The sequence below is a fragment of the Drosophila pseudoobscura genome, chromosome 3 (assembly GCF_009870125.1).
Source record: "Drosophila pseudoobscura strain MV-25-SWS-2005 chromosome 3, UCI_Dpse_MV25, whole genome shotgun sequence".
Classification (NCBI taxonomy): Eukaryota; Metazoa; Arthropoda; class Insecta; order Diptera; family Drosophilidae; genus Drosophila; species Drosophila pseudoobscura.
In genome coordinates, this window is record NC_046680.1 from 16158236 (window position 1) to 16183706 (window position 25471).

The 25471-nt window shown below is 43.1% G+C and overlaps 4 protein-coding genes and 1 long non-coding RNA gene across 13 annotated transcripts; 4 read left to right on the forward strand and 1 right to left on the reverse strand.

Annotated features, from left to right (window-relative positions):
* The first annotated feature begins 29 nt into the window (after positions 1-29).
* Positions 30-1017, forward strand: LOC117183530 (uncharacterized). The gene is made up of 4 exons (XM_033377587.1): positions 30-336; positions 414-486; positions 575-967; positions 1011-1017. Exons 1-4 carry the CDS (start codon positions 321-323, stop codon positions 1015-1017), a joined length of 489 nt encoding a protein of 162 aa, XP_033233478.1. The 5' UTR covers positions 30-320.
* Positions 967-2668, forward strand: Coop (Corepressor of Pangolin). Its single transcript, XM_001361370.5, has 2 exons — positions 967-1309; positions 1571-2668. The coding sequence occupies exons 1-2, from the start codon at positions 1060-1062 to the stop codon at positions 2404-2406; spliced, it is 1086 nt and encodes a 361-aa protein (XP_001361407.3). The 5' UTR covers positions 967-1059; the 3' UTR covers positions 2407-2668.
* A 612-nt stretch (positions 2669-3280) lies between these two features.
* Positions 3281-13843, forward strand: wech (tripartite motif containing 71 protein wech). Of its 2 annotated transcripts, XM_001361371.5 has the most exons (6): positions 3281-3722; positions 4825-5160; positions 7087-7390; positions 7454-9473; positions 9539-9691; positions 9780-13843. In XM_001361371.5, exons 3-6 carry the CDS (start codon positions 7179-7181, stop codon positions 9948-9950), a joined length of 2556 nt encoding a protein of 851 aa, XP_001361408.4. In that variant the 5' UTR covers positions 3281-3722; positions 4825-5160; positions 7087-7178; the 3' UTR covers positions 9951-13843. The 2 variants fall into 2 exon arrangements, with proteins under 2 accessions (XP_001361408.4, XP_004444350.3); XM_004444293.3 differs by lacking the exon at positions 4825-5160.
* Positions 13844-15894: 2051 nt separating this feature from the next.
* Positions 15895-17202, reverse strand: LOC117183674 (uncharacterized). Its single transcript, XR_004468808.1, has 2 exons — positions 16888-17202; positions 15895-16837 (listed from the first exon to the last, which is right to left on the reverse strand). It is a non-coding gene; the product is annotated as an uncharacterized lncRNA (long non-coding RNA).
* Positions 17203-17699: 497 nt separating this feature from the next.
* On the forward strand, positions 17700-25298 carry Aldh-III (Aldehyde dehydrogenase type III). 8 transcript variants are annotated; one of them, XM_033378379.1, is made up of 13 exons: positions 17700-17777; positions 17834-17872; positions 19663-19757; positions 20057-20115; positions 21572-21752; positions 21830-22051; positions 22114-22277; positions 22341-22571; positions 22636-22833; positions 23744-23859; positions 24350-24485; positions 24545-24704; positions 25251-25298. In XM_033378379.1, the coding sequence occupies exons 1-13, from the start codon at positions 17726-17728 to the stop codon at positions 25266-25268; spliced, it is 1671 nt and encodes a 556-aa protein (XP_033234270.1). In that variant the 5' UTR covers positions 17700-17725; the 3' UTR covers positions 25269-25298. The 8 variants fall into 8 exon arrangements, with proteins under 8 accessions (XP_033234270.1, XP_033234269.1, XP_033234273.1 ...); XM_033378378.1 differs by lacking the exons at positions 23744-23859; positions 25251-25298 and adding exons at positions 22991-23106; positions 24904-25026; XM_033378382.1 differs by having other exon boundaries at positions 17701-17777; positions 24545-24695.
* Positions 25299-25471: the final 173 nt, after the last annotated feature.

Genomic DNA, 25471 nt, shown 5'->3' on the forward strand with positions numbered 1-25471 from the left:
CTTTCAGAAATAAAATGCTTCGAGGATCAAATGTCAGCCTGAAACATAACCACAAAGCCAGAGAACGAGAACGAACAAGCAACATCTGATAAACAAACCCAGTCGCCAATTGCCATGTTTGCTTCACTTGCATTTTCGCTAGCAGCTTAGCACGAGAAAAAGAGCCGAACCCCAAAACGTACGTACACACAGGCACAAGAGCGGGGAGCGAGGAGAGAACGGACGGACAGACAGACAGACAACGGCAGCACCAATTGGAGATACTACTCGTCCCAGGGCCCAGGCTCACGATCGTGAAAACCGAAGATGGGGCTTCATGGATGTACATTCTTGTGTGTGCGTATTCTCTCTTTTTCCGACAGCGCTCCGTAGCGTGAATATTTTACGTTCACTCCATCTCCATTTCCATGCAGTCCAGCCGACCGTAGTAAAATCCAGTTTTGATAAAAATAAACAAAGCGCAACAAGTACGCTACACTCCGCTGTGTAAGCATATACGACAGCCCGAAAAGGACTTTGGTTTTGGGCGTGCTGCGCAACGTTGAGCCTAATCAGAGTGTCACCCCCTTTGCAGGACTCAGCAGTGTCCGATTGTATCGATTTGCATTGTTGTATTAGTTTTGCTGCAGACTGTTCACTTGGAGGTGATTGGCTTTGGCTGGATGGGAGTGGACGGAGCAGAGCACATTGGATTCGATACGGCCCCACAGCAATGCATACGACAGCGCAGAGTTAACAACCGTAAAGCGCACAAATACGAGCCGACAACGGCGTTGCCAGCTAGCCGCCGCGAGCTGCCAGCGGAAGCTTTACATCCGGACAATATTGCTGATGCCAGTTTGCGGCAAAGCCTGTTGCTGTGCGCCCGTTGTGCCTGCGCTCTCTTCTCGGTTTTCTTTGGACTCGCCTTCGCCATTGCCATTGCCTCGCATTGCCATCGCCTGAGAGCCAAAAGGCACGTAAACTGGTTGGACCGTACCCGTATTTTTCAGTTTTCAGTGCCGTTTCAGCGCTTGAGCTGCGTGCGTCGCTTTATTCGGACTCGTTGTTGTATGGTGTATGTTGTGTTGCGGCGGCACTATGGAGGTAGCTTACAACAATGCGTCATCATCTTCGGCCTCGCCGCCCGCGTTCTCCTCCTCCTTCGCCTTCACGAACACAGCCAAGCTGCCAATTGAGACGGTGAAGCGTCTCATTGCGGCTGTCTCACGCAGGCCCATGCTCTGGTTGCGAAACAACGTGAGTGGCCAAAAGCGCAGCGACATTACGCCAATTTGGTTTGAGGTTGGCCAGGATGTGAATTTGCCAGGTGAGCGAAGAGACGGAGAGAGGTATCGCAATGCCAATGCCCAGATTCCTATATGGCTGTATGTATGTATACATGTATGTACATACACACGCTTACATACTTATACATATGTACATATGTTCGTATGTGGCTTGATGTTTGGTGCTGCCCACACAGACATGCCAACTCTGTTTAATCACGATCGCCGTCGTTCCCTGCCCTTACCCCTTTGATTCCATTCAGTGGCATTAAAACTACCCCCGCTCTCTCGTTTTTCTTTAGCGGACATATGCCGGATCAAGTGGGGCCATCTGAGGGACAACTTTCGGAAGGTATACATCCGAAACAATCTGTCCAATGAAACGCCGTCGACCTGGCGCTTTTATAATGACATGCGGTTTATGGAGCACGCCGTCCACGAGAACATCATGCGACAGACACGCAGCAGCTGTAAGAAGTACCCGCCAGGACACTGGACGGAGAACAACAATATACTGGACGAGAAATATGACGGACCCGCCGTGGCCACGGAGCCAATTTGTGAGCTGAGCGATAGCTACGACTCGGAGCTGCACCAGCCAAGCTTCTCCGACATCAGTTCCTTTTTCGAGGACAGAGACTGCGTTCCGGCTGAGCCTCCGGACAGGAAGCGGATCAAACTGGAGCCCAGCCCCCCCGAGGAGGAGGATGACGACGACTTTGACGAGGATGCTGCCTCGGAGAACGAGGAGGACCGCACAAAGCGCAGCGAGACTATAAACACGCCGGACCCAAGTCTCTTCACCATCGAAGTGCTGGACGACGATGAGGAGGAGCTGGAGTTGTCCAGCTCCAATGTCAAGTGTACAACCAATGACACCTCCAACAATAGCCAGAAGACGGAGCCCGATGTGAAGCCGTCGCTATCACAGTCACCGACATCCAATTTGCCCTTTAAGTACATCAGCATGGATGCAGCCACCAACACCGAGTCCTCACTGGCAGAGCTACAAGACGATGCCGATCGTATGTTTCTGCTCAGCCTGATGCCATTCCTGCAGAAGCTGGATGAGCGGCGGAAGCTACGTGTGCGCCAGAAGCTCCAGAATGTCCTCATTGAAGAGTTGGAGTTTGGCTAATCTTAGGCGGCCGGCTTCGGATCTATTAGCCTGGCTCTGTAGACTTTAAGCTTAGCTTACAGTATTATAAGCACGCGACTGAATAACACTGTGGATCTGCATTCATACTTAGCATGTAATCAGTACTCCTGCCCTCGTTTTAAGACCTTTCACGCAGATACATCAAATGTACACTTGTGTACTAAGATTCATAGACCCGTATCATACATACATATGTACTTTTACAGGCGAACAGAAAATAGACATTCAACATAGCGATAGATCGTCCTGCTTCTTTGTCTTTGTGTCGGAGGATAACCTCATGTTTTACCTGTCCCTCCTGCCCTGGCCGGGCGCACCTGCGCAGGTAGCGACCTGCATCAGCCGCCCGCAGTTCTCTGAAACATCGGGCTTAATACGATAATAGTGCTGCAGCCAAGGAAGGAAACACGGGGGCTACAAATTTTTGTCAGTGCAAAACGAGTTCCTTAAGGGTGTTTGGGTCTCTCTTGTCTGCCCTCTGCCTCTGCCGGTGGTGTCTGTCTCCATCAGTATTTTCCCGCCACACACATGCGCCGTTAATGTGAAGAGAATTCTCTCAATTTGGTTTACTCTCTCGCTCTCTATGAGCTCCCTGCGGCGGCGGTCACGACTTTGTAATGCCCTAACTCTAACATTTTTCTTATATCGAATATATGAAAGAAGCTGGATTTGTTCGAAAAACAGCAAATTCACTTTGTCCAAAGGGAACATGTATAACCTTGTTTAGCTTTATGCAAATATTTTTTAATTGATTTTAGGTTAAAACGATCGCTTCTAGGGCAAGATGCACAAACGGGACCACATTTCGGCTATGCCCACCGATAAGAAGCATATAACAAAAACAATAATGAGCACGCCAGAAGGGCAGCAGCGTCAGTGCTGCGTCGGCGACAGAGTTTGCATCCAGTTTGAGCGTGAAGGTTGTAGATTTCGAGGAGTCCTAGTCCCTCGCCACGCTAAGTGGGTCAGAAGTATTCGGAAAACTAAACAAAACCACGCGCAACGAGCGGCTAAAACTTCAAGTGAAAAACACGCACGCCAAAGTAATAGAACGAACAATGGACGCGCAAATTTTGAAATAAGAAAAGAAACATTTTTATTTGATGTCTTGTATACGGCTACACGAGGGTATTTCAAAGCGTAGTCGACCCAACTGAAATTTAGGAACAGCAATTAAATTCGGGAAGAGTGTACTTAAATAATTGTCGGCTTGAGCACGATACACGTTTTTCAACGATATCGATAGCATCGATATCCTGTTTTCTGTGTTGGATCTGAGAAAGTGAAGCAATATTGTGAGTGTACAATCGCATCTTCCCAAGTGACTTTGGAAATAGTGTAGAAAAATAGAGACTAAATGATGCATTAGTGCTAAAATTTGGATTTAATTTCTCCCTGCTGTGCGGTGCATGCATCTCCACAAATAATATATACCCCTCTACTCCCACGAGTACCCTGTATAAAAACAGACGCCATGATCCAATCGGCATTTTAAGGGTCGTCCCTAGCGCGAAGTTATTAGTAAGTTGATGTAACTGTTTCATAAAATAGATCCTCTATTCGTTCCCTGTTGGCTAGTGATTAACTTCAGGCACTACCCTCTTGGATGTGGGGTGCATTTGGTTGCAGTTCTTTGCGGCATAAGTGAAAATGAATAGAAGATAAAAATGTGCACATGAGCATAAACCAACGAGAGAGAGAGAGAGAACGAGAGTGTGAGAGAGGCAGAAGACCCGAGTTGTGTGCGTCAGTGTCGACAATACTTTTTTGATTAAAACAAAGCTAGATTGGCTACAAAAATTAGAAAAAAAAACTAGTTAACAAAATTAATAGTACTATTATAATAATATACTGCGATATGAAATTCTTTGAATTAATTAATTAAAATCTAAAAATCAGAAGTGGAATTGCAGAATTTTGATCAGCTGGGATGATTAAATATGTATTTTAAAGTGAGTTAAAGCTGCAGGGAAGGTATCTACTATGGATTTTGGCTAGAATAATTTAATTAGTTTAATGTGGAGGTGGGAAAATCCAAATAGTGCGTCAAAAAAAAAACGAAAAATATGATTTCCCGCTGCGCGCTAGATTCGACGAAAAAAAGCTGAACTCGCAACACTGGTGTGCGTGCTGGCTATGTTAAAAGCAAAAAAGAGCGTGAGAGAGGAATTGCGCGCGCACATCAAAATCAAAAACTATCTGCGAGATACATTTGGGGTTTGTTTTATTTTATTTTTTGTTTAGCTAGAGGAAGAGCAGCAGAGACAGAAGCAGAATCTGAATCTGAATCAGAATAAGCAAAAGCAACAGAACAGAAAGAGCAGCACGCACACGAAGAGAGGGAGAGAGAAAGAGAGAGCGAGTCAAGCGCTGACACAGTATTTGTTGTGTTTTTAGTCGAATGTATCTTTTAGTCGGAAAAAGGAATACATGAATGTCGGAGCGAATGAATGTGCACGGGCAAGCGAATTACGCATAAGATCTCTGGGTGACTCGGTCGAAAAACGACAGAATCTCGCATAACACAAAATCGCAAAGAATACCACTGAAAAATCGCGAATAAGAATCAATATTCTTTCCCGAATCGAATCAAAACTAATTGACAAACAATCTGGGAATCAGCGACGAGTCAAATTCGGTTTTGTCGTGTCGGTTGTGTCGGGCCGGAGACGGAGACCCATTGAAGGTGTGCAGTTCCGTTCCACAGCGGCTTGCATGAGGCTGCTGAAAAAGGTGTGTACGAATGACGGAGAAGAGGAGAGTGCTGTAGTTGGTGCAGAGAGTGGGAGGGTGATATGAACTATTGTCAACAGAATGATATGTATAAACTATTGCCTTGAATTGAATGAAAATATTGATTTTACTTCGTTTAAATCTAAATATCGAGATTCTCAAGATTTCTTACATCTCGATGGATTTTCAGTTTTCGTTTTTCTGTTTTCTGTGTGTGTGCCGCAGGAACGCAAACGAACCACCTACATATGTATGTAGTAGAGAGATATAGAGAGACTTCTTGTATAAATACAACCCTCATCCCCATCCCATCACGTTTTTGCGTCGTATCCGCACACTCACAAACAAACAAACACACAAACACACACACACGGATATGAAAGTGTCCCTGTAGTGGTGTGTCTGTTTGTGAAAGGACTTTAACTTCTTGGTCATGTTTTTTTCCACTTTCTGAGGCTCTGCGACTGCGACAGACCCGTTTTCAATGGAAAATGTTCAAGGGTGACAAGGGTAGTTTCTCTTCGTCTACACGGCACAAAAATATCCTTGAAATGCATCCCATTCCGGGGCGTTGCATGTATCGGAAGCACCAGGCCAACTAGAGTCTACTTTATCCTTCTTTCGTTGATAGCAACCCAGCAAAAGCCACCCAAACTGGATTTGCTTAGCCCCTCGTCCAACCCTTGAAGTTATGCTATAAATTAACTCAAATTACCAAATATCCACAAGAAAACAAAACAAGATCTTTCCTTTTCGGCCTATTTTCTTCGAGTGTAAATGTAACCGTTTCCAATGCTGCTCTGCCCCTCCTCCTCGTCCGGCTGTTACCATGAGAGGGGATGAAAGTCGGTCGGGTCGGGTCGGTTGATTGGGCGTACGACGTGGATAGCCCCGTCTTGAAGATGGCAACCAGTCGTTCGTTCGTCGTTTTATTGCGTTTTCCTTTTGGGTTTTCCATCCACAAAAAGCCGCTAGCTAGCGCGTTGAAGGAGCATGAACAGGAGGGTGAGTGGGAGGGGGTAGAAGTGGTGATGGTGGTGGGGTCGGAAAACGGGAAAATGCTAGAACTACGCAATGAGATTTGAGATTACTGCACAGTATATGAGGGTGGGTTGAGTTCAATTCCTTTCCACACTCTCCCGTTTTTGCGTTTTCCGGTTTATTTGGGGGATGGTGGGGTCTGGTCTCCTTTATTTGGGTTACCAAGCTTGCACAAAATGAGTAGGAGTGGGGGTGGAGTGGGACTATGAGGAACTTGGGATTACGGGAGTACAGCCAGGACTAGACGCAAATCGATGGATTGCGCGCCATTTTGGGTTTGCTTGAAGACAATAGGGCTCATAAATAGGGATACGCATGGCGAATTCTAAATTCCAATTCCTAGAGTTTTGCCGACAGCGGGATATCTCATAATAGGACCAACTCGAATGTACATACATATACATACATATGTATCTTAAGGATGCACGGCAAGCAAAAACAAATCTGACCTGCTGCTTGTGCTGCTGCAGATCGCGCCACACATCTGCTCGGGTCTCGTTTTACGAATTTGGGACGGCATAGAGGAAAAGGGATCAAGGATCAGCGCGTTGTAAGTAGGCACAATATGGACGGACAGGACAGGAAAATCGAAGACGAAAAGGCTGAGTTTTTCCGGGCTACCTAAGCCGCAGGCCCAGATGCAGCTGCAACTCAAGGCTCGATCCTCAAGGCTGTCTTGCCCTGCCTTTCTTCGGGCTACTTAATGCACGTCAACGGCTGTGGCCAAATTAGTTCGTTGCCTCCTCCCGTCTCCTGACAACGTCTCTCGCGCGTTCCAAACGCAGTTAGAAACCGAAAAACAAATAGCAACACAACTATTTCTGTCACATACAAACGTCTAGGAAATTCAATTAAAATTTCTTTATTTCGCGACGATATTTTCAGCGTGAAAGTGTCACAAATCGACAGCAAAGGGCCACGCCTGAAACTGCACCTACGACTACGCTTGTGTTAGAAAAGTGATCTCAAACAATCTTATGATGGAACTCTTGTCAAACAATTCGGTTCCGCAACAAATGGCTAGCAGCAATACGGCCAGCGCCAACGGAGTTGCCTCCTCGACTGTCAATGGCAGCGGCAGTGTAAGCAGCAACGCCAGCAACTCCTCCGAGCGCCTCCTGGCAGGCATACTGGAGTCCTTCCCCGCCTGGGACCTCAATGTCGGACTGCTGCCCAATGTGGGACAGAGGTAAGTGACAGTGCAGAACAGTACAGTAGTTACAGTGCTAACAATCATTTTGCTTTTGTGCAGCTCCCCACCACGCACGGACTTCTTTATCAATAACTTTCTTGGCGGACTGGACACACATGGCGACTTCAGCATCGGACCCATTGGAAGCGGGCCGCGCAGCAACCCAAAGATGTCTCCAGAGTCTTCCAACAACTCGAGCATCAGCTGCGGCTGGTGCGAGGTGAGCGCCTCCATACGCTGCCTCGAGTGCAACGAGTTCATGTGCAACGACTGCCTGAGGGAGCACCGCAACAGTCCGCTCTCCTCGAACCACTCGATCGTGTCGCTGCCGACGCCCATCGGGGCCTCGCCCACAGGCGGCAGCTCGACCCACGCCCACACGCCGCCCAGCTCCAACTTCATCTGCGACATTCACAACGAGATGCTGCGCTACGTGTGCGACTACTGCCGCAAGCTGGTGTGCCAGTGCTGCACTCTGCACGAGCACAAGGAGCACAGCTACGCATCCATTCAGAGTTTCATGGTCGGCTCCAAGGAGAAGCTGGAGGGCGCCATCGAAAGCAGCCAAGTGGGGACGCGCTGCATCAAGAGCAGCATTGACAAGGCCCTGGCATTCATCCGTCTCATCGAACGCAACTGCAGCGAACTGAGCGACAACATACGGAAGGCCTTCCGTCAGTTCATCATTGCCATCGAGGACCGCGAGCGCTTTCTGCTCGACTTTGTGGAGAAGCTGCGATTGCGCCGCCTGGCCATTCTCCACGACCAGATGGCGGGACTTAAGTCCGCTCTGGCCGGCCTTTCCGAGACCTCCGATATGCTCAGTAAAGTGGCGGACAACGCATTGAGCATGGACCAGATAGAGATCGCGATGAAGCTCACCAACGGACAGCGCCAGATGGAGCAGTTCGCCGGCATCTACAAGGACCTGCAGCCCAAGCAGGAGGTCTTTGCCTTTGCGCCACCCGACTACAGTCTTCTGCAGGATATCCGAAACCAGGGAGGCGTCATACTTGTCGACGATAAGAACCTGCCCATCGTCACAAGCACGAGCGGCATCGTACCCAGCGTCTCCAATGTGAATGCCGTCACTGCCGCCTCCGTGGGAATCGGAGGAGTCGGAGCTGGTGTTAGTGTAGGTGTCAATCCAATCGGTGTCGGTGGTGGTGTCGGTGTAGGTGTCGGTGTCGGTGGCGGTGTCGGTGTCGGTGGCGGTGTAGGTCCTGGCAATGGAATGGACTTGGCCTTTGGCATCGGCAGCATTGCCAACAATCCCCTGAGCGTAGCATCCTCGAACGTGCGTCGGCCATTGCTGCGGGACAATAGCTTCCGCATACCGTCGCCCATAATGCAGCCCCGTGGCGGCAGCGCCTGCGGCATGTCGAGCGCAGCCCTGGACTGGGAATTGAACGGACTGCGAAGCTCCCCAGGCCTTCACTTCAGCGCCCCTCGGACGACGCAGGCGATTCCTGGCTGTATGGATCTGGTGAAGGTGCGCAACTCCAATTCGCTGTCGCTGTCGTTTGCCACCGAAGGCCACGAGGATGGGCAGGTGAGCCGACCGTGGGGCCTGTGCGTAGACAAGATGGGCCATGTTTTGGTCTCGGATCGGCGCAACAACCGTGTGCAGGTCTTCAATCCAGACGGCTCGCTCAAGTTTAAGTTCGGTCGCAAGGGCGTGGGCAACGGGGAGTTCGATCTGCCAGCCGGCATCTGTGTGGACGTGGACAATCGCATCATTGTGGTGGACAAAGACAACCATCGCGTGCAGATCTTCACGGCCAGCGGCGTCTTCCTGCTCAAGTTCGGCAGCTATGGCAAGGAGTACGGCCAGTTCCAGTATCCGTGGGATGTGGCAGTAAACTCGCGTCGCCAGATTGTGGTCACCGATTCGCGCAACCATCGCATCCAGCAGTTCGATTCCGAGGGACGTTTCATACGCCAGATTGTGTTCGACAACCATGGCCAGACTAAGGGCATCGCCTCGCCCCGCGGTGTCTGCTATACGCCCACGGGGAACATCATTGTCTCCGACTTTGACAACCATTGCCTCTATCTAATCGATCCTGACATTAACGACGTGAGTACCCTTGAGCAAGCGCATATAGAAATGAATATTTATGACTTGTATACGTTATTCTACAGATTCTGTCCGTGAAGGGACATGAGGGCTCGGGCTTCCATGAGTTCAATAGGCCCTCGGGCCTGTGCTGTGACGACGAGGGCCGCATTATAGTGGCCGATTCCAAGAATCAACGCATCCTGGTCTTCAATCAAAATCTTGACTTTATGTGGGATGTAAGTGGCTATCCATACAATCATCTTTCATTCTTTTGAATTACACGATTGAACGACCGATTATAATTTATGTATATCCTATTTACAGATCGAAGTGCGACCCTCCATCAATCCGCTAATGCCACCGACGCTGGACGAGAAGGATCGAACCTGCGATGTGGCCATGATGCCAGACGGCCGCATCGTATTCCTCATAGAACTGTCGCCAGACTCCAAAGAAGGGTCTAACCCTTACAAGCGGTTTGTGCACGTATTCTAAATAAGCTTATAGCCGACAACTGGACTGGGAGGGGAATACGAATACCAATCTTTTTTTTAGACCATTTACAAGAGCTAAACGTTAGCGTAATAGACATCCAATCCAAAAAGAAAAAAACAAAAACAAAACAAAGAACGAAACACTAAAAAACAAAAAGAGAAAATCAGAATTGAGAGCATGGAAAATTAGAAAAAATTTTTAGCATAAGTGCTACAACGATTACCTCGATAATGCTTAAGAGTTATGGTTACGATTTGGTAATTTACAATACAATACGAATTACACATATGTATACCGTACCGATACAGATACAGAGGCAGATATCTATACATCTGTAAATATCTGTATGCGAATATGTATCTAGCGAATATACAAAAGCCCAACCCAACACAACCAATTAGGTCTAAAGCGAAAACCAACAGCAACAGCAGCAGCAAAAACAAAAGCAGTTGGTTAGGGGACATAGGAGATATATACATATACAACATTAATTGGTGAAGGATCCGCGGGGTTAGTAAAAGACGAAAGCAGAGCAGAGCAGAGCAGGACACAACAATAAGAATTACTAGATGAAAATATTACTACCTGTTAATTAGACTGAAAAGCAGTTTTCTAGCCGGAGGAGCAAAGGAATGGAGTGGAATGGAAAACTCTTCCATTAGCGGGGAAGTGCGTTTTATGGGGGGTTGCTTAGCTGAAAGAACTACTAAATAAGATTTTTGTTTCTACAAGAGTTACTACAAAATAATTTTCAGACGAATTGTTTGGCATGGTATTAATGTTTGTATTATTATCTTAATTCGTTTAGTTCCGTTTAGAGATATTTTTTTCATTTATACATACATACATAGGTTTTTAAAATATTTTTTTGATTATTTTACTAATAATTTCTTATAATTGAGACTGAGCAAGTGAGTACACGAAACTTTGTAAAAGGAAACAAAGCAAAACAAAACAAAAGAAATCGAAACGAAAGTAAAGAAAAGGAAAGAAAAGAAACACAAGAACAAATATTAAGGAAACCCGCTGACTTTTGGTTGAACTTTTAACAAAGACTGATTAACTAAACCGCAATTTCGGAGCCAACTGAAGAACCATATATGGTGAGGCCAAAAACAAGTGAAATGAAAATCACAAAAACACACAGACAAATTGCAATGACATTGATAACGTAAAGTAACTTAACTTAGCATAACACTCATACTTACATACAACATATACATATACATATAGATATATATAATATATATATATATATTATATATAGAGAGATCCACATACAGTCACGGTCGCATCATGAATCATTATAGGCATAGCTAAACCGAGTTTAACTGACATTCACCTACATTCATTTCATCCTATATTCATCGCAGGGATTTCGGATTGTAATGGATTGTAATGATTCCCCCCACAGGGTACTCACAGCAGCAGCAGCAGCAGAAGCATCAGCAGAGCGTGCTGATAGAAGAGGGGTTAGCTAAAGGAATGATGATAAAACAAGAGGGGAGGGGTTGGTCGCGAAAACAAACAAAGGAAACAAAAACGAAAAAAATTATCATAATTTTTGACTCAATGTGTTCATTAGCATTTAGTAGATTTAGCGTGACGTAGGGCAGGCATATGAAAAATCCAGAGCAATATATGGGCGTATTGAATACACATTTAGGTGACATGTTCCTCGCAAACAAAACATAACAAGAAAACAAGTAAAATGATACTTAATGAAAGCTTAAGAAAAGGGCAGCCAGAACAGAAGGTAAATGCATGGATTAGCTGAATTTTGTGTCGAAGAGAGGTGAGATGATTTTAATAGCAAATATATAGTACACACATAGAACCGACTAGAACCGATCCTGGGTGGGCCTGGATCTATACCCGGCACCGCACCTGGCATTAGTTGCAATGCGTGATTAGAAAGGCGCTTAAAATGTATTAGCCAACTTAGTTACTTAGTTTATTTTTATGTTATATTCTATTATATGTATTTGTGTTTCAACCCGGATTCAGAACCTGATCAAACCAGAGCGAAAGAGAGAGACAGAGAGCGAGAGAGAGAGAGTGAAAGAGATAGTACCAGAATGTGTGCAAGGGAGAGATATATAGCTAACACTCCTTCCACGTATAAAGCAACATTGCATAAAATGCGCAAAAAAAAAAAACAAGCAAGAGAAACCCCTTAAACAAAAATATTTAAAAAAATCCCTAAAAATACACTTAAAATATAAAAATGATGCAAAAATGCCACACTTGCTCTACGAGAGCACAGGCAACAAAAACATATACTTATACAATATTTATACATATACAATACATATATACACGACAGAACAAAGGGAAACCTATTATATAGAGCTATATAGAATAGAAATCGTAATTATTTTACACCTTAGCTTAGGCAGCCCTCTCGATCCTCGGTCCTCGAGCCTCGAACCTCGAGCCCCACACGAAATTGCCATAACATTACATGACACAACCTCACCTCATTTTATTCAATCGTACATACCTTGACGCGCCGTTCATTTCTTGTGATCCAGATCGAATCATTCAAACCACTCACACCACAAACAACAACTCACGCCAGACCACACCTACATATGTACATAGATATATGTATATAGTATATATATCATATATACATACCATGCATATAGTATAGCGTCTAGCGAGACGTTTGAGAATGCCATATTTTATACTATTTGTGTGAGGTTTACTAAAACAAATACTAAAGAACAAATACTTATATCATTACAAATGAGCGCCGTTTTCTAAAAGCCACAGTTTAGAAATTGTGTAAAAAAAAAGAATTGCACTAAACAAGAAAAAAAAACAAACGAACCGAGTACGGAATCCAATTATTGAGATGTAAGAAAATACAGAATGCCATAATTTAAAATAAAAAGCATTTAAACATATACTATACATATATACTATAGATCTATAGAGTACAGTACTAAAGTATGTTAAACAGAACACGATGGGAATACTAAAAGTCATGAGAATACTGAACAATTTGCCAAAGGCTTAAGAATCAAAACGAAAGAGCGTAACAAATAATACATACATACATAAAGACACTATACACTAACACACATACACATACATACACAAAACAAGAGCCTACGCATAAATAGTTAATTAAAATTTTTAAAACATAAATACATACCATACCATACCAAAAATACTACATTAAACTTGCAATCAGGTATTTTTTTCAAATAAACGCCATATTCCAAAAAAAAAAAAAACAAACAAAAAAACAAGTTGCCCAACCAACAACAACACCTTAAGCAAAACGAAATTGCTCATATACACGTAGCTATAGCTAACTAAAGTATAGTACATGTATACTATACTAAAAACGAATCCAAAACTTAAATCAGGTATTCAAATTTTTTGGTATTACGTACATATTTAGCAATTAAGAACAGCGAAACTCAAAACAATTGACTTAATGACTAAAGATCCTTCGAGATGTGCGGCCAAGCAAAACACCGCTGAGCTGAACTGAACGATTTCCAAAAACAACAAAAAAACAAAAAACAAAAGTAATGAGGTGCACAAAAGAAGAATAAGAAGCAGACGAATTCAAAACGAAAACATATTTATAAAGAAACTTTTTATAACAAATCGATTGAGAAATCGATGCTAAAGCAACAAGAAATAAACTCTTATATCAAAATACAATTTTGAGTCAAATTTTTTAATGACAATGCAATTCTCGGTTAGCGCAGAGAAATGATTTCATAACTATAGAAAGATCTATACATACTTATACTAAATACAATACATACATATACATAAATATCGTATATCGTACATGCGTGCATACATACATATATTTTGTCAAGATCATTTAGCAATTAAGTTTGTAACAAACTTCGAACATGCAACAACAAAAAAAAAAAACAAAAACAAAAATCAACATTATTGTATTTAGAATCGAAAACATTTCTAATTTGGCAATACAAATTGATTTACCTTTACTAAAAGATATTTTTTGGACACCTCCAAAATTCGAATATACATACATACACACATAAATACTAACATATGTTATAATTATGGAGCAATTGAGTACAAAACGAGTACAAATTTAAACTTTAAGCCAGATCAGACGAGACTAGACAAGACGACAACCTGAACGGTGACCAGACAAGACGAAACGGGACAATGTCACAGTTTAACTTTATTCTAAACATTAATCATTCAAATAAAAAACAGAACAAAACGGAACAGAAGAAAACAGAAATGCACACAGGAACGAACAGAATCGAACAAGAAATAAAAGATAAGCCAGATACTGGTTTCGCATACGAAATACTAAATGAACATATAGATGCGAGTATATATGTTAGGAAGGGTACTAGATAGTAGATAGGATCAAGATCAGGATCAAGACGGAAAATCTTCTTTTCACAGAAGATCTACACCAAAATCGATGCGATAGCTAAGCATGAACATACTAACCACATACATACATACATATGCATTAAATACTTACATAGTTACTTAAACATAGACTAAACCGAATAAACTAAATCTAGAGCAAACGAGAAAACGATTACCAAAAATCCCTCCTTAAACCATTTATATATGATTTTGCTTCGCGATAGAGAAACATTTTCTCATACATTCTCACCCATAGCATGCATACATAAATATAAATGTGTACTAGGTACATATATATACATATATATATATATGTATACATTATAAGCAGATAAGGAAAATCTACCAAAATCAAGCGACAGATTGTAATAAAATAAAGAGTTGCAGTTAAAAATTGTAATTGTCTAATAGTGAAAAGCGAATACGGAAACAACAATACCATATATACCATCGTGGATTGTAATTTTTCTATATACACGCATACACATACATATTTATATACCTAAATATATGTATATATACATACATAGATGGGGGTAAAACGAGAGTAAGAGTATATTTTATACGATAAACAAATTTTATAACATATTTAATAATAAATTATACACTAATAATTGTGGACATTTCCTGTGTTCTTTGGCTGGATGTTTTATATTAAATATTGGTCGCAATGCCTTTTGGGATATTTGGGGAAGAAATTCCAATACTTTTTGTGTATGAACTTCAACAAATACCCATGAAATCAGCTGTAGATTCCTTCTTTAAGCGTTTAGACGTCAAGTAATCCATCATGTCATTAACGTATCCAACAACTATTTGCAACAACACCTATCCATTTTTAAGCTTCGCTTTATAGTATGTGTGTATTTTCATGTACTCGTACTATGAGTTCTCGTCAAAATTGGGGAAATTCCATAAAGTACACCCAGAGCGTAGGTCAAGGCTGGATACATTTCATTGTACTATTCACATGCGTCGCAAAAATAAGATGCTGCCATTGTCAAATATGAGCTGAGTCGAAAGGCCATTGGAATATCAAAAGGAATGCGCTAAGCACTCGTGCATAATGAGATTTGTATGAAGCCGTAGCCCGAATGGTGTTCGAGTCAATTGTATCTGCACTGGGAGAAAAAGGTGAGCAGTGAGGGAGTGCTGTGCTGTGCTGTGGTGCAGTTCCATTTGAGCTTTGATCATTGCGTGACTTCAAATTTGGTGGGGCTTCATTTGGAAACACTTCAATTCACTTTTTCGTTTCGATTTGCTTTGCCGGGCATAATGTTGAGCAAACTTAACCAAAGTCCAGAGCCATTATCTATTTATGGCGAGAACGGGTAATTAATGAAATCTCGTACTTGTAGAATCCAGCTCGATGTGGGGCAAGATTATAGCAATTTGCTATTTCCCTGGCGGGTAACACGCTAATATGCTCCACCTATAGCCTCTGATGTCGGGCGGAGGCAGATGGCCTCAGACTCCGGCTTTCATGGTCAGGGCTTGCTGCCCGATGCCGACACCTAACACTCGTAGCACTCAAATAGAAATAAACTATTATCCGTAACCGGTTATTTGTTGGTTTTACTATTCACTGGTTTGCTGTTACTGGGAGATTAAACAAATGGTTATCGAAGGGATGGATGATCTTTAGCCCACCCCACCTTTAGCCCTGGCTTCAAGGCTTCGTCGGTCTTATTATTTGTATTCGCATCAATCATCATCACTTTCGTTATTTAATTAGCTGAGCCCTAACCAGAATCGCAATAAAATCAAAGCAGTGGTCTCTTGAGAAAACAAGATCAAAAGAAAGAAAACTGGAAAAGTCACCGTATACTCGGACTCGCACTCGGACTCGCATTCGCACTCGGACTCGGACTCGTGGCTAAATCTGAGAAAGCCAATGTGCACAGAGTACGGGTTGGATTGGATCATTAGCTGGTCTCCCGACTCACGCCAGAGCCGACTAGGCCCATACGTGTTTCGAGCGTGGCCGCGTCAAGTGAATCTATGAGTATTCGAATCCGATTGCGCGTCTCTAATCGCCTGGCCTGGTGCGTGCTTCCAAGATTTCAATACGGGTTCGAACCACTTTTGTTTTCCAGTTGCGGGCGTCAGCGTGGGCCACGCAGGCGACAGGTTGCGCATACAAATAGGAAATGGGAACGGGTAGCCAGACTGTAATTAAAGCACGCTCTATGTAAGCCAGCGCCACCCGAAGCCGAACAGCAGTTGGCGAGTGCAATGGTCCGGTACGATACCACCTCTGTCCAGGGGTCTGCGGAACACTTAGCTGGAAGTGCGGAATCAGTTTACGATTGGCCTTTGCTTTGGCTGTTATCGTGCGCGCAGATTTGAACAGATTAAGCCGACTCACAAGTACCGGACGCCTATTACTTATTTAATCTTCTTGGTAGCTTGACTTGACAGGGCGTGGCAGCGCTGGCTATTAGCCAACACACAGAGTTGACAACTAAGTGGCCCGAGATGCTGCAACGAAAGTGAAACTGGAACTAAAACTTAAACTGAAACTAGTATAGACGTATACGTAACGTACTATACAATCTTTGTACATATGTATATGTATGTTGTCACACAGAAACGTGATCCAAGACTCGATGAAAGGGGGCTGTAGTAGAGCTAAATGCGTGCCGTGCCGACTATTTACTGTCTATTGAGCAATAGTATGGCCAAACGAAACGACTCGGAGTGTGCCATGTTTGAACTTGAAATTGATTAAAGGGTCTACTACTATTTGACTCATTTGGAAGAATTAGGTTTGAATCTGGATCCGTGCCGATAAAAAGCCGTTCAATGGTTATAATCGTGTCTCAGTGTCAGCGGTTGCACTTTTCCTGATACGCAACATATACCATCTGACTCATATTTGTCCATAGCACCAATCAACAATTCTATATTGTTCATCCAAAAACACTAACATAAAATCCCGATTTAAGAACGGTGGATGGTGTTAGGAACGTGAAAAATAGTTAAAAACCTATTCGCAGACCTAATAAATATACAAAAAAGTCATATAAATCGGTGTTGGGAGGAACAGAAGCAGAAGCACCAAGCCACGAGATTTTGTTATGTATTAGAGAATGTGCACAGAGCACTTGGAATATCTTGAAACACGAGCAAGGGAACCGAGTCGAAACTTATGCGTTAACTAGGACCTAGCCCTGATGAGCGGTCCTTCAATAACTTGACATGCGTCTTGCAACATATGCCCCTTTAATTGATTTTCCCATTGACGTCAGTGGTCGAGAATTGAGCTTAAATGCTAAATTAATTATTCAATATTTGCCAATGTTACTCTTTTGTTCTTTGCATGGGAATAACAACAGATTTTCAGATTCAATAACTGTGACACAATTGTGCATACATAATCAATAATGGGGGACAATGTGACAAAGCCATTCGACAGCGACAGTGATCATTCTAATGGTAAGCAATTATTCTCTTCAGGGACATTTTCGATTCATATTGATTTCCCATTATAGTTGCTAAAGATCGGACGACATCGACGGTGATTGATATTGGTAAGTCTGATGACTGATTGGTTTAGAATATCACTGTAAGGGTTAAATTTTATTTTACATATTTCTAAAAATATAAGAAAAAGTCAGATTTGTTATCTGATAAAATCTGGGTATTGTATGGTATGGTGGCTGTATTAATATCATTATATCGTTCCCAAACTTAAACAATACCAAAATTCAAGTTGGTAAAATCGACGAGAAATCATGATATGGGCATCTTTATGATATTTACGAACCAGAGACAATTTTGCAAGATTATTTTGAGACCAAATCAGGAAGTTTAAGTTAAATTCTACACTGCTTGGTCTAGCCGCATAGTACATATCCCTCAAATCACATAGACCTACATATGTATATGTATTTTGTATTGTTTGAAGTGCCACATCATGCTGACTATTTGTCGTTTATCAGTGAGTGTTTGTACGAAATCATCATAAGAAAGGCAGAATAAAAGGAATTGAAAATCTAATAGTAAAAATAAAGTCAGAATATAATATAGGTCTGTTCTTAATCGCCTTAATCCCCATACCACATAGTAGATGGATCTAATTATGACCCAGAATAAAGTTTTAATTTTTTAAACATGTATAGTAGTACATACAGACCGATTAGTTGTTATCAGCTCAAAATCCGACAAAAAAAAGTACACACATACTTACATGAAAAGTATTTGCTGATAAAAGTCTGTTGTCGAGTATATTTATGAACTTTAGAAGAACAGTACATTCAGTAGCGGCCGGCATTTCTTTTGGAAAGGTGTGTTTCTAGAGTGACCGATAATTAAACAATGATATAAACAAGTGTTTTCAGAAAACAGTGCATAGTTGTTCCCCTTCGACTGCGATAGTTATGTTTCAGCCGTTTTTGCGAGGCAGGCCAGGTTTCCAAAGTCAATTTTAACAAAGTCAATCTAAACAAAATAAATGAGTTCTGAGAATAGCAACCGTCTCACAACCGAATGTTCGGGTAATTATGCAGCAGGGCATTCCATTCATTTTTTGAATACTATGTAAATTAAACTACAACCGTTGGAAAAGCGTCTATCGAATCTTTCGATTGAAATTGCTCACTGATTAACTGGAAGCACAGAGCCAGCCATATGGGAAAAATATGCAGTGAGAGAGAGGAGATATACATATGTGGCAGCTTGGTTTTCCAGTTATTTCCAGTTCCAGAGATTAGCGATTGTTAATCACAAATTTAATCACAAATAGTTATTCGACTGATAGCTGAGATATGTACGTATCTGAAGTTGGATAAAAACGATTTTTTTGCATATGACTCTCATGCTATCAATCTCTTCGCAGCAAACTTTGCAAAGTCTAAAGCTGGTTGTTAACGATGCAGCAGTCTGCATGCATGGCAGCATGCGTACATGTGACGTAGCAATCTCAATTCACACATATGTACATTCATACACGATTTAGATTAATAATCTGCGTACAGCTTCATCGTTTAAGACCAGCTTCATGTCATACAGCTATAACAGCTGTGCGCTATGCAGCCCTGCGTTAATTCGATAACTTATCGGACCGCCTTCAACTTATACGAAGCTTTTTTAAACTTATTACTGTATTATTGGGGCCCAAACTTGCGAAGCGTTAACAACACAACAGTAAACACAGCTAGCTCCACACTCCGTGATTATTCGGCGTGCATGTTTTCGTGAAAAGTCTAAACTGTAGCAGCAAATAAAAAGCAAACCAAACAGTCGAAGTGGAGTGAATGTGCAAAAATCAAACAAAGTGTTGCTTATGTTTTTGTGTGTCTCTCTCTCTTCCACATCGCAGAACCAGAAACTGAAAGCGAATCCCCCAGCGTCCCCACACCCGCATCTACATCACTGTTCCAATCCGAGTCCGACATAATGGCCAATTTCGACGATGTGAGTGTTCCAGTGCACAGCGAATAAGAAAAATATATAACAATTATTAACACACAAACGAAAATTGTGCACGTAACAAACATTATGCCCCATTGTGTTTGATTTTATTTTTATTTTGAATTTTTTGTTTTCGTCGTCGTCGTCGTTATCTCCCCTCTGTATGCGTGTTGCATGCTCTCATCACTCGGTTATTACGAATGTGAAAAACCAACAACGCCGCCACCACCGCCGCCGAATCCAATCCAATCCCCATACTATACAAAACACCAACTACGATGAACAACAACAACTACGACCAGACGTTGCAACGCGCCCGCCTCGCATTCGCCAGCGGCAAGACCAGGAACGTAAGCTTTCGGTAAGTTGAATCGGAATCTGTAGCCGAAGCTGAAGGAAAACCTGGCGTCCAAGCTGAAGCTGTTTATGTTTACACCACCAGCTGGGGCTGTTATTATTGCTATTACGTTACAGAAATTCGGTTTCAGCAACGCAGTAATTGCTGTGCAAGTTGGGTATCTTTGTACATGTATACTGAACTGATCCGCCGAGAAAGGAGAGCTCTGAACTTTGGGACTCACCACCCCCACCCCACCCCTTTGGCTGATAAGAAGTGTAAATAGATAGTATAGTTATATTCTGAAACGCGAGCAAAGTCTACAGACTTGTACATTCTGATATGCATTAATATTAATGTCCCCCACGACTCCTCGGGCTGTTTAATTCGAACTTTGACTTCGGAAAGTGGTTGGATGGTGTGGGCTGTACTTTGAATGCAATTAGGTAACCCTGAACTTGTTTTTCTATCTGGCTGGGCTTGTAACTGGAATAATTACTAATATATGTACAGCTCGCGAGCAGTTCGGTCCACAATAGTCACACGAACATACGCACACACCGACAGGCAAAACACACACATTTATGGATATGTTAATAGACGAGCAAAATATAAGAAGCAAAAGACACACGAAGAACAGGCGATATGCCGATAGTTTTGATTTGCCAAGTGTGAAACGGAAGTGCGGAAGAATCTGCGCCCAAGGCTGCTGGCCTGGCCATTTAATTTCATGATCTTTCCAAAGCTCCGCTCCGAACAAATGAACACGTTCTATGAACGTTTTCGCCTTTGGCAACTCAACTTCTACTTCGGCTTTGATTCTCTACTCTTGCTTTGATTATATTTAAATACATTTTCTTGATAATTCCAAAACGAAACACTAGACTGGTCATCAGTCGTCCCGAGCCCAGTCGAGCCCCGATCACATCAGTGCGCTCCGCTAATTGCTTTATTTATATTCACGGCGATGGCTCGGACATATTGTTTTGGATATCCGACTATGGCTTTATGTTTGTCATAACCAAATGGTGTTCGTTCAATTGCAATTGCAATTCCCAGAGGCTGTTTACCTCACCTTGAATCCCGGGAGATCTGATTGATCCGCAAGCAAGTGTGCAGAGCTGTTTGACACGGTCTTTGTTTAGGTACCTGTTCAATTGGATCGGGTTTGAGTCTGGTTCTCAAGCCGGTTTTACAGTTCTAATCGCTGCACACCTCAGTCCCGTCCGGTCCCATAGTCCATCCCATTTGGGTTGACTCATTGGCTCGCGTAGAATATTTCATAACTGCCAATAAAACTAGCATTGACCTTCCCCAAGAGCCTCTCGTGCATTGTGATTGAGTATTGATTTTGTTTTGGTCTTTGTTTCGCTATTTTGCCGCGGAACTCATCCTATCATCATCATCATCATTTATCTATCTACTAATTATTTGTGGCTTTGGCTTTGGCTTTGGCTATGGCTTCTTTTCGCATTCACAGTCGCAAGCAGCTGGAGAATCTGCTGCGTTGCTATGAGGAGAACGAGTGCGACATTATTAGTGCCTTGGAGGCGGATCTGCGCCGCCCCAAGCAGGAGAGTCTGATCGTGGAGACCGAATTCATGAAGAACGACATCAAGCACATTCTGTACCATCTAAGTGATTGGGTCAAGGCAGAGAAGGTGAGCACCAATACACTTAAGACCTTTGGGCCTCTGTATTACTAGATCGTTCTACCATTTCTCTCGCCCCTTTTTAGCCCTCTAAGTCGATCATTAATGTGATGGACGATGTGCAGATCTATAACGATCCCTTTGGCGTTGTCCTAGTGATTGGTGCCTGGAATTATCCGTTGCAGTTGCTGCTTGTCCCCGTGGCCTCTGCCATTGCCGCCGGTAACTGCGTGGTGATCAAGCCCAGCGAGATCGCCGCCAACTGCGCCAAGTTTATTGCCGAAGTCATTCCAAAATATCTCGACAATGTGAGTTCGAAAGCATTCCAAACACCAACTTAATTTATTAATCCTAATCAACGCCGCTCCAGGATTGCTATCCAGTGGTCTGCGGTGGACCCAGCGAAACGGCTGAGCTGCTCAAACAGCGCTTCGACTACATCTTCTACACGGGCTCCACCCGCGTCGGCAAAATCATTCATGCGGCGGCCAACCAGCACCTGACGCCCACAACCCTGGAGCTAGGCGGCAAGAGGTGAGCATGCAGCGCGGACAGCATCGGATGGCGGGTGATTCATGCGTGTTGTTCTTTTTCCAGTCCTTGCTACATTGACAAGTCGGTGGAGCTGCGCACAGCTGTCAAGCGTATCCTGTGGGGCAAGCTAATAAACTGCGGCCAAACCTGCATTGCCCCCGACTACATCCTCTGCTCGAAGGAGATGCAGGACAAGTTCGTGGCCGAAGCCAAGGACGTGCTCAAAGAGTGGTACGGCGATAACATTCAGAGCAGCCCCGACCTGAGCCGTGTCATCAACAGCGGCAATTTCCAGTGAGAAGAACGCAGAATGGTACACGAAATATGACTGATTGAGACACTACTTGTTGCCTTGCAGGCGCCTGCTTGGGCTAATGAAGTCGGGACGCATCGCTGTGGGCGGTAAGTACGATGCCAGCGAGCGTTACATTGAGCCCACAATCCTGGTCGATGTCAAGCCCCACGACCCCATTATGGAAGAGGAGATCTTCGGCCCTATCTTGCCCATCTATACCGTGGAGAGTGCCTACGATGCAATCAAGTTCATCAATGCCAGGTATGTCCGTCTGTGTGCCACGTCAGGACTGACTGCCCCTTGTCCCTGTCTGTTCATTTGTCTTTTGCATCTCCCACAATACCACAATACACCAACAACAACAAAAACACACCAATATCACAATACCAATGTCCGGTTCGAAATGTTTTTCTCTTAGAGAGAGTCCACTTGTCCTGTATATTTTCACATCGGAAACAGAGGTTCAAAATCTGTTCGTAAACGGCACACAATCGGGCGGAATGTGCGTGAATGACACGATAATGCATTATGCCGGTAAGAGACCGCAACAAGGTCAAATCAAATAAAAAATCAAGACGCTAATGGATGTGGATAACGCTAGCGGCTACGGTTTATACGATACGATCCCAAGTAGTCCGTTCCGCCTCTATATAGTCTTACTTTCCCCCTACGGTTTTGGTCTCCTATTTTTTTCCAAAAATTTCCAGCCTCAAACTGTATTTGAGAGTTTGTTTAATTTGTATTTTAAATTTATTTGCATCTGGTGGCGGTGATAAATATTTTTTGTATATACTTAGCTCCCTCGTTGTATGCTCCCTGCCGTGTTTTGTTGTACCCAATCCCAACCCACCCGGCGATAGATTCGCCCGGGCAGCTAGGAGTATCTCTAACGATCCAACACGTTGCTCCCCTTACACTTTTCATCCAACTTTCCGCATTTCGTTTTCTATTCATATCATTGATGATGTTCGCAGATCTGTAGATGGGGACAGAAAACTTTCGAACAGAACTGCGAATGTTTCTTGGTTTGTCTTTTATGTATTACTCTTTTTTTAGCCCCGGTTGATGCTCGAAGAAGTCGACACGTCAACTGCACTCTTATGTTTATAAAAACTGTCACTTAATCTGTTTAACAACTACTCCCTTCTCCTTCCTTACTCCCCGTAATTAGAGAGAAACCTCTTGTAATTTACGTGTTCTCAAACTCAAACAAGCTAGTTAAAGAGTTCAAGAGCAATACCACAAGCGGCGGATTCTGCAGCAACGAAACTATTATGCATTGTGGAGGTATTTTCTATGCTACTGTACATATGTATTATATATTATATATATAGATAAGAGATCTTAGTGGTAGTAAAGTAGTATATCCATGATGGAAGTTGCACCCGACACTTGTGTTCTATTTAAAGGGGTCTGCGGCACCACTCAATCAATCAGTTTTTGAATTGCAAATTATGCACTTCTGACACTCGACTGTAGACAACGAACACCAAGAGCACCACAGCTACAAACAGCACAACCCAGTAAGACAAGCACCCAGCGGCACTCCTTTTCTGTTAATTTGAACTAAAGGTCTTTGTTTGGGTTTGGTTTTCGGCTTGAGTTTGGATTTAATGAAATTGGTTTTGGTTGGAATTTGCTTAACAACTTAATGCTTGGGTGTAGATACGAATCTAATCGTAAAAGTAACTAAGATAACTAATCATAACTTTGGTGGTAGCACTAAATAGGTATTTATAAATACAAGTACTCATATGGCTTCTGCTCAAATCAACAGTTGATGTGCTGCCCTTCGGGGGCGTTGGCATGAGCGGCATGGGCTCCTACCACGGAAAGTACGGCTTTGATACCTTTACACACAAGAAGTCGTGTCTGGGCAAAGATCTGTCGGCGTTCGGTGAGAAGTTGGCCTCGTAAGTTTACAATTTCCATTGCTGATTGGGGGACAGTAATATACAAGTTTTTGTTGCAGAGCTCGCTATCCCCCGTACTCAGATCGCAAGGGATCGTTCCTGTCGTTCCTGCTGCGCAAGCGCCGACCTCTGCCCAATTTCTATCTGACGCATGTGCTGGCCATCGGCCTGGGCGTAGGTCTGACAGTGCTGGCCAACTATTACCTACAGGTAAGAAAGGTATTTATGCTTGTCCTCACGCTCAACATGAATCTGTGTATATTAAAAATATGATTATCTTCCATGCACATCTCTACCATGCCTACTCTCGAACACACAACATTATTGGGACAACACTCGAACTTGCACCACAACAACAACTACACCCTTCACTCTCACTCTTCCCATTTCATACACTGCTATTGTCCGCCGTATCTAGGGTAAGCTGTTGTCGCGTTAGGATCGAGGGCGGATCCGAGAGACCTTCACGCCGTAAGCCGAACCAGTGGACCCAACCGTTTAGATGTGGATTTGTTTGAAATAAATGTATACTCAAAGATTAGTTTCGTTACTGTGTTTCATGCTATGCTGATACTAACCACAACCACCACACACGCACGTACATTACCTTACTGACAGAATATTGAGCGGCGGTTTTTGGGTTTGTTTGGATCCACGAAACTCTAAATTTAAACAAAAAACTGTACTCTTATATGTGTTTTTACGGATTGGAAGCACTTGCCCAACTGCGCATTATTTATCCCGTACTCACATTTTTATTTTCAGAAAAATTCTACTGAATAAAGGTCTATACTTTTATACTTTTTATACGCATATCGGTGGGTCATGTCTAGCTTTGGATACTTCGTGTTACACATATTAGTTATTGTTATTTAGTTGCTATTTTATACAAATGTGAATGCTTACTAAAATATATGTCAAAAAATTGGCGTGATTTGTGTTTTTCTTTCCGTTGGGTCGGAATTTTAAAATTCAACGGAATTTCG

Excerpts from the sequence above, each read along its gene's own strand:
- LOC117183530 (XM_033377587.1), top strand. Across the intron at positions 487-574 it reads AGTACGCTACACTCCGCTGT|GACTCAGCAGTGTCCGATTG; the intron begins GTAAGCATATAC and ends CCCCCTTTGCAG.
- Coop (XM_001361370.5), top strand. The coding sequence starts at position 1,060 with ATGTTGTGTTGCGGCGGCACTATGGAGGTAGCTTACAACAATGCGTCA. Across the intron at positions 1,310-1,570 it reads CCAGGATGTGAATTTGCCAG|CGGACATATGCCGGATCAAG; the intron begins GTGAGCGAAGAG and ends GTTTTTCTTTAG.
- wech (XM_001361371.5), top strand. The coding sequence starts at position 7,179 with ATGATGGAACTCTTGTCAAACAATTCGGTTCCGCAACAAATGGCTAGC. Across the intron at positions 7,391-7,453 it reads CTGCCCAATGTGGGACAGAG|CTCCCCACCACGCACGGACT; the intron begins GTAAGTGACAGT and ends GCTTTTGTGCAG. Across the intron at positions 9,474-9,538 it reads TCGATCCTGACATTAACGAC|ATTCTGTCCGTGAAGGGACA; the intron begins GTGAGTACCCTT and ends GTTATTCTACAG.
- Aldh-III (XM_033378378.1), top strand. The coding sequence starts at position 17,726 with ATGGGGGACAATGTGACAAAGCCATTCGACAGCGACAGTGATCATTCT. Across the intron at positions 19,758-20,056 it reads TAATGGCCAATTTCGACGAT|ACGTTGCAACGCGCCCGCCT; the intron begins GTGAGTGTTCCA and ends AACTACGACCAG. Across the intron at positions 22,834-22,990 it reads ATCAAGTTCATCAATGCCAG|AGAGAGTCCACTTGTCCTGT; the intron begins GTATGTCCGTCT and ends TTTTTCTCTTAG.